This window comes from Homalodisca vitripennis, chromosome 3 (genome assembly GCF_021130785.1).
Source record: "Homalodisca vitripennis isolate AUS2020 chromosome 3, UT_GWSS_2.1, whole genome shotgun sequence".
NCBI lineage: Eukaryota > Metazoa > Arthropoda > Insecta > Hemiptera > Cicadellidae > Homalodisca > Homalodisca vitripennis.
This window is the reverse complement of record NC_060209.1, coordinates 118,010,829-118,033,062: the sequence shown is the minus strand read 5'-3', so window position 1 is coordinate 118,033,062 and position 22,234 is coordinate 118,010,829. Positions and strand designations below refer to the sequence as shown.

Sequence of the window (22,234 nt, the reverse complement as noted above, 5' to 3'; positions counted from 1 at the left end):
GCGAGATTTGTCAAAATTTGTCCAAAAACCAACAGAACTTTAAAAATTGCTAGTAAAGAATTATTTTAATACTATAAGGCTGCCGTATTATATTTCTTTAGAGGTTCTTAAAATTATTAATACTGCATCTTTCATAAATGTAAAAAGTTACTTTTTTTGAAACTATTTATTTGTTCCGAACACAAATTATCTGTAATTTTTTCTGGTGGTACTAATAGTTACACTTTTATAATTAAATATGCTGACATATTTAATAGGTGCCAAGCAGAAACTAAAAACTCCAAGTGTAAATAGGCCCTGTAAGTCATCATACATGTACCAACCCGTTGTTACCTCAAGAGAGTAATATGCTAGATCAAGTAAAAAGAACACATACAAGCAAATGGAAAACTACGGGTTTTAGTACATATGTTTACAAGATTTCTTGTTTTTCCACATGTACCATCAACATACTGAAGTGTTGAAACAGTTTTTCCAAATACCCTGTAGTGTGATTGTAAGAATCATTATATAAATTAACGTAGAGAATTCAATAACATCAACCAATCTATAAATTACAAGCAAGATATCTGGATTCTGAGTGCTATCACAGCAAGTAGTTTTTGTCCGCCAATCTTTATTAATATATACAGTCACATACATAAATGTAATCATTCTTTATGTAGTAAAACAGATACTTGGAGCATCACATATACAAATTAATTTTTTTTTTATAGTTTAACAGATATTCGAAGCGAATACATTTAGTTAATTGATCTTTATGTATAATTGTGCCATTAATTACTGACTAAATAATCAAACCCATGAATTGGTAAAAATCTTTTTAAGTACTGAAAAGCCATAATTACTACCTAGAACAACTTTTTATTGACTACTACTTACTATCAGTCGATCAAATTAAATTAGGAATTGAAAATATTAAAACTATATTGACCTTTTGTAGATGGGTGAGAACAGTTTGAGTGATGATTGGCGCATATTCCAGGTGGTCTTCAGCCAACATAGTCAGCATGTTGATGTGAGGTTTGCTGTTTACTGTAAGCTCACTCAGAGATGAGGCAAAACTTTCAGCTATCTCAGACATCTCTAATTTACTTGAGACTTCCACCTGCAACAGAAAAATTATATGAGGATAATCATATTCAAGGTACAGTGCCAACAAATACTCTCTCTAGGTACCAACAGCCCTATATGAACCACTACCTATATAAATAAAAATCATTCACAAATATAATTGAATATAAAATAATAATAGAAATAAACATGTAGATAAAAGTGTTACTGCATGATACATAACACAACTGATATCCCATCCCTTTGCTTCAGTTGTCACTTGATCAACTGTACATATAGGTAAACATTTTCCATATGCAATAAGTTTCTAAACTTTATATTATTTTTGGTTTTGCTCAAAATTAAATTCTCTACCTTTTGAATATTATGTTATTTTATATCACTAAAATTCTTTACACATCGAAAACTTTGAATTGATCTTTATTCAAAATGTTTAATGTTTTGCAAGAAAACAGTGATAGAAATTAATATATATATATATTTTACTACTTTATAAGAATAACATTCATTGAACATTCTTGAATAAAATGGAATATACTATTTTATTCTTATTTTATACTATACATACTTATATATACAGGGTGTAAATTAAGTCTTGATACACCTGCACATATTCCAAACGGATTGAGTTATCGATGTAAAATCTTCACCATAACAATTAAAATAATATTTCCCCCTCTTTTACAAAGGGGGGTAGAGAAAGGTCACTTTAAATTTTCTATCAGCAACCACTATCTTGTGAAGTGTCATTTGAAAGGTAGCTTCAAAAGGAACACAAAGGCAAAAACAAAACATCTCTTGGACGATCCTTGCAAAAGTTATGGGCAAATAATCCCTTACATTGTAAGACCATCTAGAAAAAGACACCTCTTACCAAAATTATGTACACCAGAAACATTAGATGCTACGAAAAGAAATAAGCTGGGCCCCTCAAAGTCTTACTAAAAGATATTACGCATGCATTGTGTTGATAAACGTAAGACATTGGCATTATCCCTACAGACTATTATTTTTTGCGTTATTTGCCCAAAAATTGTACTAGAAACGGCTTAGATGTGTTTTTAGTGTCATTGTGTTTTTAATGAACAGACCTTTAATATGACATGTCATAAGATAGGGGGGTTGCAATTTTAACATTTAACCCTTTAAGCGTCATGAAAAGTTAGACCTGATCTTTGATAAAGTTACAATTTTTTAAAATTTCCAATGTGTAAAGTTAAATTTATTTTCGTTTCTGTATGTCAAAATAGAGTTATTTAACGGTAAATAAAATTTGTTTAGCCCTTTTTGGATTTCCTAGGCTAATTGTTAACTTTTGAGAATATCGTAGCAGTGTAGTTGTCACTAATATTTTTATCATTTATTCATTAAGTATGGGAATGAAACACAGTTTTATAGATAAACATATACTATATTACAAACCAATAAAATTAGAAAAATACAAAAGTAGACAAAGAGTGTTTATTTGGTGGCGGGCTGTCACAACTGACATTCCGCGCGTCTTCCGCAAACCACTGTTTTCGCTTGGACTTTGAACCTTCTTATCGTTCGGCAAACTGTAGGACAGCCTTGCGGGGCTTGAATTATGTTTCTTGCTTTCTGATAACATCCTTATGACCGTAAAAAAATATGAAAAAGTTTGGGGTTGGCCAAGTAATTGCTCAGAATTACCAAATCTTCAAATTCCGTATAGTCTGGATTCGCCATTCACACGAATAATGGTAAAAAACACTAAATAAAATACTGGAAACTGCTGTATATAATATGAATAATTGACTTTAAAAAGAATAGGACACAACAGAAAATAAGCGATAACCGAAATACATATGCGTGTACCGGACGCTTCTCACTAACTAACTGGCTAGATGCCTTGACGGGAGCTCCCGTCAATGACTTTGTGAAAGGCGCGGGGCCACGCCCGCTAGACAGTGTTTGGCCAATTAGAAGCAACTGCCACTCCCATTGTAACAGAATTCGAGGCAGGGCAACCCGTCTGTATGTCGCATGACTACTAGAACCATCTAGCAGCAAAATATTCAACTAACTTAGCAGTAAGAAAATAAAGAATGCAAAAACGCGGATCCACGGCAATAACGTTTTGAGCTTGTAGTGGCCCTCCGCGGATCCGCGTCAATAACGCTGGAAAGGTTAAAGCTCTACCTAAAAAAGTAATTTTTAAAAGCCTGGTGAGAATTTCACATTGATATCTCAATTTGTTTGGAATATATCCAGGCGTATCAGAACTTAATTTATACCCTTAGATGTAAGGAGTTCTTTGCCCATAACCTTTGCTAGGATTACCGTATAGATGTTTTGTTCATGTCATTGTGTTTCTTTTAAATTTACCTTTCAAATGACATGTTACAAGAGAGGGGTTGCAATTTGAAAATTTTAAGTGACCTCCTCTACCCCCTTTTGAAATAGGGGGGGGGGGTAAATATTTTAATCCTTCGAAAAGTCCATAAAATTATTTTAATGGGTATGGTGAAGATTTTACATTGATAACTCTATCAGTTTGAAATACATCACAGCGTATCAGGACTTAATTTACACTTGTATATATAGATGAGGCTAAGCACAAAAAAATTGCTACCACTGAGAGAAACTTGCACCAGTTTAAGGGTTAAAATCATTCCTTGACAAATGTTTTTTTCACTTCTAATCGGGATAGAAAATCCAAAATTTTTTAAGCTTTAAAAAAACATGTTTAATATCATAAGAACATAATTCAACCACTTTTGAAAAATCTAAGATGTAGTGTAGGATATTTCTTGCATTATATCATGACTCAACTGTGAGAGCTCCGCTATTCCATAGGTAAGAGCAGCTTCCCGGGACATCATAAATATGACTATTGACAATGTAAAAATCAATATAACATTGATGTAAACAAACATGACGAAAGGAGAAAGCTTATATGATAGAGTTCAGCGTTTTCTAGAGAAACTACATCGTTATGTAACAACTTCCCCTTCTAACCCATTTTTCTTTAAATGTTACCATTATATTTACAAAAGCAAATAAAAGTGAAAGTATTTTAAGAAATCTCTTTTAAGATCTTTTTACATCCCCTGAATAATACTTTTCAACTGGTAATCACTACAATACTACAAGATGAAATTATGAACAGCATTTATCATGAATTTTCAAAACTACAAACAAGATTTATGAAAAATCAAGTAAAACCTACGTAGGAATATAATCTAATCCCTTTATTTCCTATCATAACTACAAAACACGTAGTATCCATTCTCTACCTGTGCCTATACAAAGAACAACCCATTAAAAAAATATTTTCCTTATAATAGTCACTATTTTGTCAATAAAATACATTAGTGTGGTGGGAGATTCTTACATTAAAGGTTTTCAAAAAAGCTGTTAAAGAATACAGGCTTCAATCTAAAATATATGCTTCTGATGACATTTGTAATGTTTTTGAAATTCACCAGAAAATAATTAATATGTGAAATAGCATACATCACCTAGTTTTACGCTATATTATGTATCAGTGTTTAAGATAGTACTTTTAATTGTTATTTAATGTGTTGATAAGCCTAATAACAGTGTAATATTCTGCTGGACTAATGAATCATTTCATTTCATTACAACACAGTAAATTTAAAATGTATAATGACATCAAGAAAGCAATACAAAAAATTGTAAAAATGCATTTACATTTTTAAACATTTAAATTTTTGATATTACTTAAATCCTTCAACTAGCAGTTTAGGACCACCAGAAGTGGCAAACATTGGATTTCCTATTCTTATTTTTCCTTGTGAGGTGGCAGCCATCGATTTCCGACAATCCTGTACTATTGTACTAAATAAACTCATGATTTCATGATTAAGACTAAGTTGCACCCCAAATAGAATATTGGTGTGACTCAAATGTTAACCCATTGCGGATCACTGACAAGCTGGGCTCGTCACGCAGCGGCCGGCCTAACGGCACGGTGACGAGCTCAGGTCGCAAAAGCGGTCTGCTTTTAAATTTCCCTCCAAATAGTTCTGTTAATGTCTGATAGATCGGGCGATCGTCTTCACTTGTCTACTAAGAGTGTTTAACAACGGTCTACATTTAGAGTTTTCAAAAGTTTTATAAATATCCTACAGATCGCAGTTGTATGTCGAAGTTGAAAAATCATTCATATGAGTTTACTCTCTGCTTTTTAGCGCTTCTGATTTGGTGTTTTCCTCAGTTGTTATTATAATACTTTTGAGGATAGTGACACAACTAAACGACGCAGACGTTCATGTTGGTGGGTTTAGTCTAGACAATGGCCCGGATGTTGCAATCGATTCGCCCGAGCCGCTTTATTTAGACTATGATTCAGACATCATCTGTGCCACGCCGTAACCTTGCTCGCGTGTTATCGTTCCTACATCACGGATACACCAGCAGGCCCATGTTCCATCTGAACGAATACCTTCACAGCTGAATTATCTAGTATACAATAGCGAGCGAAACGATGTGGTGCACCATTGCTGTTCGTGCGGCCGCTGCCCGTGAATTAATTCGCGCCCACTGGTGCCCGCGCGCCAAAACAATACGATCCGCAATGGATTAACCCATAAGCCAGGTTCAGATTGCCAAATCGTTTGGAACAGCCTGCAAAACAATTATCAATTTTTTTAAATTGACAAGACAAACTTTTATTCACTGCATGCTACGCTTCAGTGTGTTCAGTGAGTGAGTTCAAGCATCAGTATTCGATTGTACCAAATTGCACTGACCTCTTCCACGAATTGAAACTTCCCCACGGATTCGACTTTCCCGACCAGGTCGCCTATCACTCTGTCAGTCTCCTGCTGCTGGTGAATGTTAATACAGTGTTGTTTTACAGACTGCAGTTTTATTGTGTTTAACATGGTGTTTGGTGTTGTTGCAAGTTTTATAAGGGAGTTTGCAGTTGGGAAGAGAAACATTGAGAATAGAGTTCTTCTCAAAATGGACTGATAAATATTTGTTCATACTTCCAAATTGAGCTAGGGTCATATCCATGTGTTTGAATTATCAGCAAACTGTATCTGTTATCAAAAACATCAACGTTAAGCATCACTTTGAGACCAAACACAAAATATTTGATACAAAATTTCCAATTGATGCAATTTACACAAATCAAAAGTTTGATTCCTTATATGCCAGATATTTAACTCTCACTCAAAATTTTGAATTGATCTAAGAACAAGAAAAATGTGCAAAAACCTCTTTGTGAATTTCATGGATTCTCACAAAACATATGAAATAGTAAAATGCATGTTTGCTGCAGAGAATTTATTTGAAACCAAACAGGACATTCATGGCACTATTACTCACATTCCACTTTCTGTAGCCACAAATCCTAGACATTAAAGAGGTGTTAGCAGATAAAAATGTTAAAACAAGTTTTAGGTACAGATAACTTTGCATTGGCCATAGATAAGTGACATCACTAATACGGCACAACTAGTAGTTTTTGTGAGATTTTGAGACAACGCTAAAGAGCAGTTTGTTGAAGAAATTTTAACTATGATATCAATGGAAGATCTTACTCATGGAGGAGACTTGCACGATTTAATGGAATTTATTGAAAGTACATATTTAGATTTGAAACAAAATAATATAGGTTACAACAGATGGAGCTTGGGCATTAGCTGGGACAAGGCTTGGTTGGTCGAATAATATGTGACCCGAGATTTAATGAAAATGCACTATTCTACCATTGCATCATTCATCAAAGTATTTTGTGCTAGAAATTGAGTCCTGTTCTTGAGTATAAAATGCAAGTTGTAATTTGAATCGTCAATTTTATACGTCCAAAAATAAGGTGAAGAAGATATCGAAAGTGAGTACTTAGGCTTCTTACTTGATACAGAACTGAATGTAGCGACAATTGCCTTTTTAAGAGATATATTCAAACATGAAATCTACTAAACTGGAAGCTATAAGGAAAAGGGATACTTGTGCACGAACTTCTGACGGAAGTTAGAAGTTTTTCAAATAAGAATGTTATCTGGTGTCAGGTGTTTCTGCAACTGATGAACAATTCCACTTTCTTAAGCTCAAAATATATCTGTGATGAAACTGTTGATATTGATATCTAACCATTTAAGAACTTTTCAAGAACTAAAGCTAATTTGAAACTAGATTTTCTGATTTTAAAACAATAAGAAATATTGTACAAATTCTAAGCAACTGCTTCTCTTTAAAACCTAATGATGAAAAGGACGAATGAAGCAGGACAGATTATTCACTCAAGCAGAGCTGCCTTGTAAATAGAGATTACTGACTTTCAAGAAATTTACTGAAGTTAAAGACCTTGCTTGTGAACCAGTTTTGGAAGTATATAAGCGCTGAAAATACCTTGAATTAAGAAAATTGGCATTTCAACTGTGCACAATGTTCGGCTCTACATATTTGTGTGTCTCCTTTTTTAAAAACTAATTTTATTTAAAACTGCTTCAGATCACACCTGACAGACAATCACTCATCTTATTAACTTAATGAGAATCAGTTGCGCATCCTCAATTCCAAACTTGAAGGAACTTGTTCAAACTAAAAAGTGCAAATTTCACATTAAAATATAATTTATAAAAGTTTAAAGTTTTTGTTCATCTGATTTTCATTATTAGACATATAAACTTGACATTATCTTAATGGTGACTTCTTTTTAACAATTCTTGATGATTTGTTTTTACATTGTATTTTTTATTTAAATACAGTTTTTTTTGTGTAAATGATAATGACTTCTTTACACAATGGTAATAAATATACCAGAAAAAAAAGCTAGCAATAATATGCAAAATATGTAATTGTGACCAGACCATCTTTTGGTGATATTTCTTGTCTCCACACGATTTCTAAGTGTACAAAAATTGCATTACTTACTAAAAGTAAAATTGTGTAGATTTTATACATACACACAGCAGTCATGTTCAAATAAAAATTAACCCTTTGAGTGCCGCAGCGTTTTGTTATATGGTAAGGATAAAATGCCAAGCGAAAATGCCAGATTTTGCAAGGGTCTGGTTAAAAATTCATAAAAAAATTATTACATCAATTTTTGTAAGGACACGTCATTTTTCCTTTTTGCTATTTCTATGCAAGTAAATGTAAACAAGAATTTTGAAATTCATAGTACTTAACATGCACTAAACAAAGTTATTTCTGATAAAATAATGAACTGTTTATAAGATATATATTTATAAGACATTTAAAATAATTTTTTTAATACTTTTAACCCTTTGAGTGCCGGAGCATCGCTATTTGCGATCTTGCAGTAACGCTTATATTTTATATACTATTTATCTACATTGGCTCAATGACTATAGATACGCATTCCAAAGGCTTCAACGTAACTTTTGATAAAGGTTTTGTTGCATTCTGGGTAGATTCTGATATATACGGTCAGTCGAGTTTCGAATCAACAACTACACGGAAGAGCTGTCACATGTTTTGTTTGTGCTGGTGTTTATTTCACAAACGATTGTAAATATTGAAAGTTATTAAGTGTAAATGGGTTTCAAGTGATAGTATCTTCCTATTATTTTGTTTGTGTAAGTTGTTTTAGTCTGTGTGTAAGTAGAACAATGACTTGACCCGGTGATCGTAAGCAGCTAGTACTTTTGTATAGTAACAAATACAAATTTTTGTGTTTGTTCAGTGATATTTATAAGCAATGAGTCGTAAAAACATTGCTTACAATGAAGACCTAGTATTGCAGGCATTAGATTTAAGCATTAGCAGTAATACACAGAGTGTAGGTTAGGTTAGAAAATTTCTAGTTTTGTAGCAGTTCATATTTTCATATTTATTTTCCAAACTTTATTTATAAGTATAAATAAAAATTGTATATGTCTTTTTGTAAAGAACTAAATGGAGTATAAGATAGAATAACTGAAAGTGAAAAAATAAAATATTACAATAACACTAAGTTGTGTCAAAATAAAAATCAAAATGTTTTTGCTAATGTTTTTTTTTTATTTTTATAAAAACGTTAAATAAGTAATAAATGTATTATATTTATAAAGAAAATATATTTATTTATTTGATACATTATTATTTGATACCCCTCCGATTGGATTGAAGTTAGGCCTGACAAAGATTCCCCTCTTATTCTAATTGGATACAATGAACTGCCTGGACCAAAACATATGCCTCGTCCTGAATCTAGCCTTGGTGTTTATTTTTATTTTTTTTTACTGAAATATTATTTAGTAGTCTGACAGGAAAAACAAACAGGTACTCAAATCAGTTCATTCAAAAAAATTCGGACTTAATGAAAGATCACTCAAGAGTTAAGGAATGGTTGCCAATGACTACTGATGAGATGAAAGCCTTTGTTATTACTTAGGCAACAATTTATAAACATGTCTTGATAAACAACGGAAATACTATCCAAGTCTTGAAACACTGTCTGTAAATGAGAAACTTTCTAGTTTTGTAGCGGTTCATATTTTCATATTTATTTTTAAAAAACTTTATTTATAAGTATAAAATAAGTTTTTATATGTCTTTTTGTAAAGAATTGAATGGAGTATAAGATAACATAACTGAAAATGAAAAAATAAAATATTTCAATAACACTAAGTTGTGTCAAAATAAAAAACAAAATGTTTTTTCTCATAAAATTTTTGTTATTTTTTATTAATTTTTAACCAGACCCTTGCAAAATCAGCCATTTTGGCTCGGCATTTTATGCATACCATATAGCAAAACGCCGCGGCACTCAAAGGGTTAATACAATATTTACATCAGTAAAAAATTTATTCAGAGTGTCAAGACAGCCGTCACTCAAATCGTCGTCATGGCCCACATCCATGCAACTAAGTTACTAATAAGTGTATTTTTGCTTAACCCTTTCCGGGCCAGGCGGCAATATATTGCCACCATAGATCGCGTCTGAAAAGTGCCAGGCGGCAAAATATTGCCATCGGTGACATACGCGAAAAGCGCCAGGCGGCAATATATATATTTTTATTTCGTAATTGTCACGTGACATTATCAGCTGACTCGATCTTTTGTTGTTAATTTTCTTTATTATGCTTTTAGTGTATTCGTACTATCGTATGCTGGATTCTTCTTCATTATTTTATTTTGTGATTTTTAAATAGTATTAGTGTTAGTTGTTACGTGCTTAGCTATTGTGTGTAGTAGTTACAATGACTGACAATTTGCAATCTCACGGGAGTGAAATTGTAAATAGCACATTTGTAAATAGAAATAGTGTAAATAATATTGTGTAAATATTTCTTGGTAAATAGTGTTTTTTAACTGTATTGAACCTGTTTATGGATCCTACAATCATGTGTTAACCGGTACATTCACAATGTGAATATTTATTTTAAGTTTCTTGCAATGTAAGAGTCAGTTGCTTTAACACTTATAAAATGTTGCGAAGTACAATTATGCGTATTTATACAAAATGTGTCATAACAAATTTATTTATGATAGAAATAACACAAAATTTTGTATGGTTGTTCCTTTCTAAATGTACAATATAATAAAATAGCTTCCCACATGAAAATTATTTTTCCTTTCTGAGTTATTTGCAAAAAATAAAATAAAAAAATTAAAAAAATTTATGTAATCTATTAAAACATTATATTTTTAAATTTTAAATTACTTAAAACTACATCCATATATTTTTTTCTTGATAGTATATATCTATACGAGTAATTTAGTGCAACTTTTAGGTCATTCTCTAATTTTTATGAAAAATTATAACCTAAGAGACTGCAAAATCGCCAAATTTAGCCTGGCACTTTTGGCTAGTCACAAGTGGATATGTGATGTGAACAAAATTTTGCAACATCTCATATTTGGTCCTGGCCCTGAAAGGGTTAAGAAGAATTTGAATAATCCTTTTTATTCGTTATCAAATAACGAAAAATAACAAATTAAAATGTAACTCCTGTACTTTATAGCATTTTCACCCAAACACAGGACACAAGGTGGGATATTCATACTGAAATACAGCTGTCAGCGACAATCAGTGAGCAGTCAGCTGAGATGAATAGCAATCTCAATTATAGACTAACAAAATACAAATTCAAAGCTTTACAAACCAGTATATTTCAATGCAAAACATCTATGCGTATAAGTCTGTGGAATTTCAAAGTTTTTGATAAAATAGGTGGCTAGTAAAATTATTAAAACGCATGTCCGTACTATATGGACATCAGGAGTTGACGCCATTTTTACAATGTCCCTATAATACGGCCAGTGACAGTAGGTTGAAATATGCCGATTGGGTTGCAGTATAAGCAACCACCACCACAATCAAATCAATTGTTATGTTTTAAACTACCGAAACCAAAATGTTGAATCAAATTATGTTACAGGTATTTCCAATTAGGGTCATTCCATATAAATTCATCCAGAGGGTGACACCCAAGATTGTCAGAATTTGATGAAATTTGGTGAGTTGATTCAAACCATAAGCATTAGAAACCACACCAAGTTTTTTTCCAATATCTTGATTAATTTCTGAGAAGTAGTGCATCAAAGTTTTGGACAAAACTCATTAATATTGTGGTATTTATCACGTCATAATATCACATCGTTTTACTTAATTATGTTAATAATTCTGCTATTTATTAATCTTTATTGTTCTAAGCTATACCATTTTATTCAGGATGAAATTCTGAAGTAAAATATGTAATTAGTTTAAATCTAAATCGGCCTACATATTTAAGCTCCCTGAAAAATAAAATATATATATATATATATATATTCAATAAAACATTAATAAATAAAATATTAAGTCAGTAACATTGATGGGCTTTTGAGTTTAACAAAATATAAAGTGAGAAACTTTTTCAATATATAGAAAGTATTTTACAGCCATGAATAATGCAAGGAAAATGTTAAATGCATTTAATTGTAGAACCCACTGAATAAATTAACTGATTTCCTTAAATAAACTAAAAAAATACTCAGTTTTTTTAACTAAATTGTAAGTCAATTTACCAATATTATAACCATTACTTAAAAATAACATAGTTACTTGTTCTTATAACCAACTTATAAACCTAGGTGCCTATAGTATTTTAATTACTATTAGGCCTATCAAAAGGAATTTGACAATATAATTTACTATAAAAAGACTCTATCATATTTAAATCACAACTTTTGTAGAAATATATAATAGGAAGGGCAATCAAGTATCTGCAGCCTGGTTGGTGAGTGGGAGGGGGGAGTTGTGGTACTTACAGGATGTAACATGAAAGTTTCATGTTTGGCTGGCAACCAGTGAGCCACTCAGTCTCTTGTTGTGTCTCAATGTGTTAGGAGTTATAACTTTTACACAGATACAGATTACAGAGCTTTACATGTTTTTAGCTGATTTAATTGTTTTATCTTCTTGTGATTTATTTTACAAGGATATTGGTTGAATTGTTTTATTTGTAGTGATTTATTAATCTAATTTTAACCTCAATAGTCTTAATAAATATATTTGTGTCTTTTAAATATTATTCAGCATTTTCTTCATATTTGTGTTTTCCCTTTGTTTTGGGAATATTACTAGTTTTAATAAAATAATAAACATTATAATCTATTTTTAGTGTTAAAATAGCTGTTTTATGTTTTGAAAGATCATCACAAAAGTTCATAATGGAAATGCTACTTTCAGCATCAGGTACAGTTCATGAATCACAATATGTATATAAAGTGGGGATTCAATCATCATCTTTATGTTTTAACACTGATTTAACAAGTAATAAAGAGTTGTACATTATAAAGAAAAACTAAGTAAAGAACAAGTTGAATTATTGTTATGGAGAAGAAGTTTTAATTACACAAAAGAAGATAATATTTGAGCTCATCATTTGTATTATTATCTAAACTACTTTGAGCAAAGACAATAGTCATGCTGCTATCTCCAAAACCAGAATTCAAGACTTATTAGAAACTTGACAAATTTAAGAAATGTGTCATTGCAAAAATCCAAGTATTACGATGAGAGATAAGGTATGCATGTGATTCCTGGTCAGCTACTGTGCAGTAATTGCCGAAAATGTTTGTAAAAAGAAAAAGAAATAGATCAGCATGGCAGCAATGATGAAAGTAATGAAGAAGAAATGCCTGAATATCATGAACGAGTTAGAATAAAGATTGGTAGAAAAAGAAAAACTTAATGAGTCATCGACAGGAATGGATGTCACACCCATCAAATTAAACTCCATTTAATCTCATTCAAAAAAGAACTATGCTAAAAGGAAATTGAAACAAATTAAATTAACAGTTAAAAACAAGTTATCTTATGTCTGAAGGTTGATGAAACACAAAACAAAGTGACTTAGATAGTGAAACAGAAGTAGAGAACACAGAAATGTAAAAGAAATGTGATGACTTTGACATACTTGTTGAGACTAATAAAAGAAAAATTAAGTGAAAATTTGAATAAAAAGGAAAAAATTCAGGTTTTGGCCAAAGATTGAGTAAGTGTAAAAACAATTGTTACAATGTAATTGATAAAAACTTATATTGTATTCAAAAAGAATTATCCCCACTTGAAAATTGACATCTAAATTTTGTAGGTTTCGACTCAAATTGTGTGTATTAGCTGGGTCCCCTGGCACTCATGCAGTGTTTGTGTGTCATATCAAAATGTTTATTTGTTAGCTTCTGCACTAAAATTTAATCATAAGGAAGCAGTACATTAGCTTATGGATAAACTGGTCTTTTAACCCTTCAACGCGTTATTTTTTTTTCATGGTCATACTCCCTCCTGCGTTGATTTTTCTAGCGGTTTTTTAGAGATTTTGTGTTTTATAAATAATATAAGCAAATTACCCAAGTTTATAATTATTTTATTATACTTCTATGTTGTTAGTGTTTAAAATTAGCCAAATTAAACAAAATTAACCTACTTTAGGTTAATTTCCCTAAAAGGTTAGCTAGCTAACCTACAAACCATCCCCAACTCATGTTTATAAAACACAACAAATTATTCCTGTCAAAACGGGATTTCCTTCTTCAAAACAATATAGTTAGCTTGTAAAACTAATAATAATAACTAAACAAAGGAACGTAAAACACACAAAAATATGTCAGTTGAACATAACCATCACACTAACAATGACTGTAAACAACAACAAACGTAAGCTGACAAACGATCGGCTGCACGGCAATGACGTCGTCTTGAATGCAGCTGATTACTCAGATATTTTTTCTAAAGATCGATTTTTCGAGATATCGACTCAATTAATCGAAAGTTTGAATCTTCTCCTTTCGATTGGTATACATTTTTCATTGAAAACATTCGATAGTCGTCTGTTACAGCTACAAAAATAACCGACTACTCCATGACGTACTCAGTACGGCAAAACGCGATCTCAAGTAAAAGTGTCATGACGTACCTAGTACGGCAAAACGCGTTGAAGGGTTAACAGAAAAAGATGAGCTGTGTATGTTAAAATGCTGCAAAAATTGTTCTAAAAAAGATGAACAGTTAAAAAAAGCACTTAAGACATGTTGGAGGATTATGATGAAGATAAAGAAATTAAGTTTTCTCAATGGGTAAATAATGATCATATGAAACTTTAATCACAAGCCTACCAATTGATGAGTTTATCGATCTAATGGTTGAAAAAATAGAAATTCTCATCCCTCACTCTTACATTTTGAAAACCCAAAATAGGTATTTAAAAATCACAAAGGAAAACCTATCTGATAATGGAGCATTAATATTAATGGACTTTGCTGAAAACTACAGCTTTGTTCTACAAAATAAAATCCAATCAAACCATTGGAGCCACTCAAGTTGTTCTTTGCACCCAACTGAAATTTACACATGAGCAACTGATGGAGCACTAACCCTCCAAGTGCTAATTAAATCACTTTAAAGTGCTGGGCTGTTTTGAAGCAAAATACATGGTTTCTTAAAAGCTACTTTTAAGATACAAATATACATTCAAAGATCATGTGTTATATATCATTCTTTTCAGAAAAACATGCTTTAGAAAATAAAGATAATTCAAAACAATTTCCACTTTTCTCTAAAAAAAAGTCTTAATGAATAGTATAATTTTTTCTTTTTGTTTTTTTTTTAGATGGTGAGGTTGTAAATGCGTTTTAACCCTAGAACTGTTAATCGACATAATTATGTCGGTTAATGCCGCTTTTGTGGTGTTAACCGTCAAAATTTTGTGGGTCAAACATTCCCTCGTATAATTACTTTTTATAATATACTCCGGTAACGTATCGATATAATTCATGCACCATTGGATTCGGGAAGAAAAATGCTAAGGAACAGATGAGTTTTATTCCTCTTTGTATTATGGTTATGACGTAGCAAGCTTGTTATTTTGAACGTAAAAGAAAACGCGACGCCGTTTGTTGTGACCGCCATATTGCCGCTGCCGTTCTGTATCACTTTCGTGCCGAGCTGTGGATATTTGTAAGTTTTAATAGTTTTACGCGTGTTTTAGTGTCGTATTTAATGTGTAGTGTGTTGTTTGATGTCGTAGTAGTGTAAACATATATATTTTAGAATAAATCAATTTCTATTTACTGAAATATGTTTGAGAAATTACCGGCTTTGTGTAGGCTATGGCAAAATGACTTGGCTAAAATTCATTTCACATAGTTTGTTATTGTTTTCACTTACTAAACGTTATTTATAGCACTCTTTTAGCTCTGAAGTAACTATTTATTTTTGGTAAATAGATAGTTTTCACAATAAAATATATATTTCCTGTAATTTCTTTGGTTATATATAATAACTGTTTGGGTTATTCTATATTTTTTCAATATCTTTAGTTATATTTATAGTTTTCTAACTACATAATATTTCCTATTACTTATAAACCATAAATTTATAAATTTTGATATAGTACAAGCTTTAGAAACTATTTTATATTTTGCTGAATGAAAATTTTTCGCAAAATTTTTGAATAATGGCAAAATTTAACTTTTTTTACTTTTCAAAAAATAATTTATGGTAATTATTTCATTACTACTGTATATTCTATTTTATTCTAAGTAATAAAATATGCCAAATAACATGTATTCATAGATAAATGTATTAGCAAAACTTGTTTTACCAAAGTCTTACGTGTACACCCGATTTTCAGAATTTATACGCATCGCTGCTTTTTGTTCTATAGCTTTATGATGCTTTCATAAATGTGTATAATGTTTATGTTTTTCTGAAACTAGATAAAATTTGACACAGAATGGCTATCTCACTTATAAATATTTCTCACTATAACTTCATTTGCTAGGTATGGTCCCCCCCAAATTTAAGAAATATTTTTCGTAAATTTTATATTTGATTAAAAAAAGTGTTTATTAGAAAATTTTTGATGGTTAATTTTACAATATAGTGCAATTCTACGTTTAATTCTGAACACAAAAATATATACTCTTATTTATATTGCTTTTATTTTATATTTTTAATAATTTTTTTAAAAAAACCTTGCGCGAAGCTCCAAAACAGCCCGACACTACAGGATGAAATGACCGCCAGTTCTAGGGTTAAAACATGGTTATAAATATTTCAAAATATACAAATTGTTTCAAACTTCATTGTGAACAATAAAAATTTCACTTCAAAGCCTTTTGAAAAAAACTACACACACAAAACATAAAAACTAAAAAAATGTTCTGCACACCAAAGTTTGCACAATGGACACATTCAAAGTAAACACTTCTCAAACAATTTTCGTTTGGACGTACATATAACCTCACAAAAGCTAAATGTCTGTTATAATAATTACAAATAGTAAAAACAATCTTATTTTATGGTCCTTTTGTTTATATACATACATGTATAAGATGTACATATTTACATTTGACTAAAGAAACTTAGTCAGAATCAGATTCTGATTGCTGCGCTACCCTCATTCTTCTGCCTCCCCCTACAGGCCTCCTGAAGTGCAGTAAGGACTCATAATAAAATAGAAAATACCCACACAAGAAGCAAGAATCTATCGCACAGTGAATAATAACATAAATCAAAACAATACGTCGCGGCCCTCCGAACGATAACTAACCTAGACGAAAACTACAACAAAATACCGTGCGGCGAGCGCGGCAACAGCTAACAAAATCAGCTGACTGTTATTTTTCATTCTACTCAAAGGCTTACAAAATAGAGCCATGGCGTTAATTTGACAAAAACAAATATATTACACAATGCAATAGTACCACTTGGAGGGTTAAAAGAAACTGCTTAGTGCTTTATTTCAGATGATCTGAACCACAACGTCTTATTTGTCAACTGTGTACAGCAAAAAACATAAGAATATATTAAGATATTATTATCCATATAATTATTTATCAGTTATAAAGGTTTAGTACTTTACAGATGGTTGCAGTGTCCAATATAAAAACTAAAAGTATGATGAGTTTGTGCAATCACTCATCTGATTTTGTTATCGAACTTTGTTGGCCACTCCATGCCCCTAGCCATAGCAAAACAGTTTGCAATGGTGTTGGAGGTACCATCAAAGAAACCGTGACAAAAAAGATTCTTCAGAGTGCGTTAAAACCTGATCAAATAACAATTGCATACCAAATGTTCATGTTTTCTTGTAGTCTCTTTTCTAAGATTTTTCTTTCTTTTTCTTTAAAGAAGAAGAAATAAATGAGGCTCGAGATAGACTAGAAAAACGTTGATCTGAGGGCACAACTATAACTGGTACCAGAAATTTCCACTTTTTCAGTACTACATCAGAGAATGAAATAATAGCAAACCATATAAGTGTGGATCCTACTGAAAATCAGTCTTAGGTGGAACTTTAAAAAATGAACAGCGTTATCACCCCTGCATATAAAACCTTATCTCCAGTCATATGTTGCTTGTGTGTATGAAAGCAGATGGATTGAAAAAATAATGATAAAGAAGAGGACTACACTGTTTAATTTATACATTCTCATGGCCCTTCAGATAGCTTTTACTGGCCTCAGCGAGAAGACAGGTATCCAGTACCTCCTCAGCACTTTCTGTGTATTACTGATATGCCACAAGTAATCACTAACCTAAGACGAAATTATAAAGTAGGACATAGATGCCAAAAGAAAATGGAAGTGGACTGGAAACTGTTCACAGATAGTTTCTGAAAGCCTTGACGTTTTAAAACATGTAAATAACTATCTAAATACAGTAATAATATAAATAAAATGTTCATAAAGTGTTCATGATTCAGAAAATTGTGATTTTTTTAATTACAAAACAATGATATGAATTCTTCATGCTTCATTATTGGTAAATAGGAAATGAAATGAAAAATATCTTTATTAGAGGCGAAGTTATGACTATAAAGTCCTCTCTAACACTTAACCACATAAAAAATTAAACTGACACATGTGTGTGTGTGTATGTGTTTGTATATATATATATATATATACAGGATTTATATGAAGTCTTTTTCTTCTATTGTTTATATATATATATATATATATATATATATATATATATATATATATAAACAATAGAAGAAAAAGACTTCATATAAATCCTTTAATATTTCGACTTTTATGTCGTTTTCAAAAAGGTACAAAAAGTGTATATAATGTAAGAATTAAAAGTAAACATATGAATTTTTATAATCAGCTGAAATATTCTATTCTGATTTATACTGTAATTTATAAACTCCTTGGTATATTATACTAAAAAGGGCTTTATATTAAAATTAAATTAAATATTAACAATTTTGTAGTTTTGTAGTTGTACATTCATAAAAAATTAATAAAATTTTAATAAAATTAATAAATTTAAATATAGACAATACATTGTTTTAGATTTGTTAGATTAATTTAGACTATTTTAACAGATCATTTCTTATTTAATCCAAAAGGTAATTTTGACTTAATGACTAATTGATATGCTTGTTCTAAATTTTCTAATTGAATTTTTGAAGAATCTTCTGGTACTTTACAAATCCCTTTTAATGTGTAACAATTATTACATATTTCGTTATGAGCCAATGCATGTTGCGAAATCAATTTGTCGTCTTGTCTGTTGGATGAAGACCGATGGTTATTCATCCTAAAATGTAAGGGATTTGTCGTTAAACCAATATAGTCCTTGGGACAAAATTTCCAAGACAACTGATAGATTACATTTTTTGATTTACAGTTAATGTTATTTGAAATTTGGTATGTTTTATTAGTTGTGCTACTTGTAAAAGTTTTAGAAGGATTTAGAATTTTGCATGTAGCACAACGCTTGTCTTCGCAAGAATGGCAACCTAAAAACTTTTGATCAGCATCTGAATTTGGAATTTGGTTAGGCAATAATTTAGGTCTTACCAGAAGGTTCTTCAGATTAGGGGCTTTACTAAAAATAATTACTAAAAAAAATGAATAACCATCGGTCTTCATCCAACACACAAGACGACAAATTGGTTTTGCAACATGCATTGGCTCATAACGAAATATTTAATAATTGTTACACATTAAAAGGGATTTGTAAAGTACCAGAAGATTCTTCAAAAATTCAATTAGAAAATTTAGAACAAGCATATCAATTAGTCACTAAGTCAAAATTACCTTTTGGATTAAATAAGAAATGATCTGTTAAAATAGTCTAAATTAATCTAACAAATCTAAAACAATGTATTGTCTATATTTAAATTTATTAATTTTATTAAAATTTTATTAATTTTTTATGAATGTACAACTAAAAAATTGTTAATATTTAATTTAATTTTATGCTGTTAGAACGCCTTAATTTAAGTTATTAATCTAAATTTTAATTTTAATATAAAGCCCTTTTTAGTATAATATACCAAGGAGTTTATAAATTACAGTATAAATCAGAATATTTCAACTGATTATAAAAATTCATATGCTTACTTTTAATTCTTACATTATATACACTTTTTGTACCTTTTTGAAAACGACATAAAAGTCGAAATATTAAAGGATTTATATGAAGTCTTTTTCTTCTATTGTTTAAAGAAGCCTCTGAGCATTTATTTTCTGCATACAGTATATATATATATATATGTATACACATATATATATATATATATATGTATATGTGTGTTTGTATATATATATATATACAAACACAGGTAAATTAAAAGTCTCCTACAATAATAGAAAAAAATATATATTTTTATATATATATATATAAATCTATTTATTTATATTATATATTAAATGAACCTTAGCTTGAAAAAAAAAAAACAAGCATAAATAGTTAATATAAACTATATACGTATTTGAAATACCTATGTAGTTAAAAGTATAACAATACCCTAGTTTAACAAGATACTAATTTCCATCAACACAGATAATTTTGTAAATAAAATATTCTAAATAGGCTAAGCTTTAGTTATTATTGGTTGAAAAAAATCTGCCTTTACATTAGACTTAAACTTTGCTAAACTCAAAAGCAATCCAATTTCATTTTCCCATTCTATAGCAACTTTAATCTAGTTTTTGCTGATATATTTATGAAAAATTATATCAAAAAATACTTTTTGGTAGGCCTAATAATAATTAAATACTGTATGCACCCACGCTCATATTTTGATTATAACTTAACAAGTACCTGTATATTTCCTAAGTTATGGTTATAATATGGAAAAATTTACTTACAATTTGGTTAAGAACATAAACTAAATATTTTTAAATATGTATTTAGATTTACATACTTTGCTTCAGAATTTCATCCTGAATAAAATGGTATAATTTAGACAATATAGATTAAAAAATAACAGATTTATTACCAAAAAAGTAAAATTATGTGCCATCACGACTTAACAAATGCCACAATATTAACGAGTGTTAACAAAATCCTTGACGTACTATATATCAGAAATTAATAAAGATCTTTGAAAAAAAGTATGTGATGAGTACTATATCTCAGAAACTTAAACAAGATCTTTGAAAAAAATTAAGTGAGGAATAAAAACAATTTAGGTTAATAAAATAAATGTAAAAGCAAAGCAGTGTAGCCCAACATTTAGTTTAGGCCTACCAACTCACTTTTTATTATTTTCAAGGATAAACATGTCTGACAGCTTGTGACATAAATAATGTATGGTTCATTGCCATCATAATCATGGCCATTATCTTACTTAAATAGGCTAACAAATAAATTATTTTACTTTGAATTAGTTTTGAATAATATTGTTATTGTTATACGTTAAATAAACTGAAAATAATAAAAAACAGTAAATAGCCTAACTATAGTTAGAATGTATTTCTATTCAATAATTTAGATCAATGTGGTAGTGGCCGCTTACTATACTGCATCCTCCAAGTGTAGTTTAGGCCTACAATTAGAAATGTTCAGTTAAATATAGGCTAATTTCATTTGTTTCCAATATATGTACAAATTAAGACCTAGGCCATATGTTATAAATGCATTATTGCCCTTACCCTCACAAGCAGAAAAACTCTTGCAGCATGCAGTATGGTTAAAAAAAACAAAAGGTCAATGCAGGGCTATTTTACCAACTTTTTGATTGCTATTTCTTTTTTTATAAACTAGGGGTGATCCTAGTCTATTGATAACTAGGCTATTACAATTAAATGTAATATATTTCTATTTTTGTAGGAGACTTAATTTATGTACCTATTTTCTTCAACTGTTTTGGTGGTCCATGTGGAATAATGGAATCTTTCCTCACCAATATTTAATTTTTTAAGTTGGAAATCTCTGGCCATACTAGTAACTAGAGGATTAAGAAAATTGCCTTAATTTAGTTTCTAGTATAATAGGGTATAGGACTTAATTATTGTTAAGTTAATGGTTAACAGGTGAGAGGTTTTGGTAAACCAAGATGATATTTCGTCATTTAACAATAGCCTACTACAATAACTATGATGCAATAATGTAGAAAAATAATGAATAACTTATAACTCTTGATAGCTATTAACGTATTGCAGGTCAACAAAGTTAAAAAATATTCCCTAACAGGAAAACCCAGCTTTGCTACGTAACCCAGACGACCTAATTCTAACATACTTCACAATACTTCATATTTTCTTAGAGAACTTACCTGAAAATGAATAACACCAATGCAATGTCCTTTTGGAAAATCACCTTTAAGAACAAATAATAAACATTACGAAAATGTACATTTTCAACACGAACATATTATAACATGGACGCATCATGAATCTTTGTTACACACAACACGAACACGAACAAGAACTATGAAGAAAATGGGAGTACAAGAAAGAAAGGAAGGGCAGAGGTGCTGCTACTGCC

General features: G+C 30.4%; 1 protein-coding gene across 4 annotated transcripts in view; it reads right to left on the bottom strand.

Moving 5' to 3' along the window:
* The window catches only part of LOC124357394, a 98,157-nt gene extending 75,923 nt beyond the window's left edge, over nucleotides 1-22,234 (bottom strand). For 3 of the 4 annotated variants that reach the window (XM_046809151.1, XM_046809152.1, XM_046809153.1), the window contains exons 1-2: nucleotides 22,023-22,234; nucleotides 935-1,108 (exon numbers count right to left, since the gene is read on the bottom strand). In XM_046809151.1, coding sequence (XP_046665107.1) covers nucleotides 935-1,084 — 150 coding nt within the window. In that variant the 5' untranslated portion in view covers nucleotides 1,085-1,108; nucleotides 22,023-22,234. The remainder of the gene's footprint in view (nucleotides 1-934; nucleotides 1,109-22,022) is intronic. The other variant, XM_046809154.1, reaches the window with a different exon arrangement.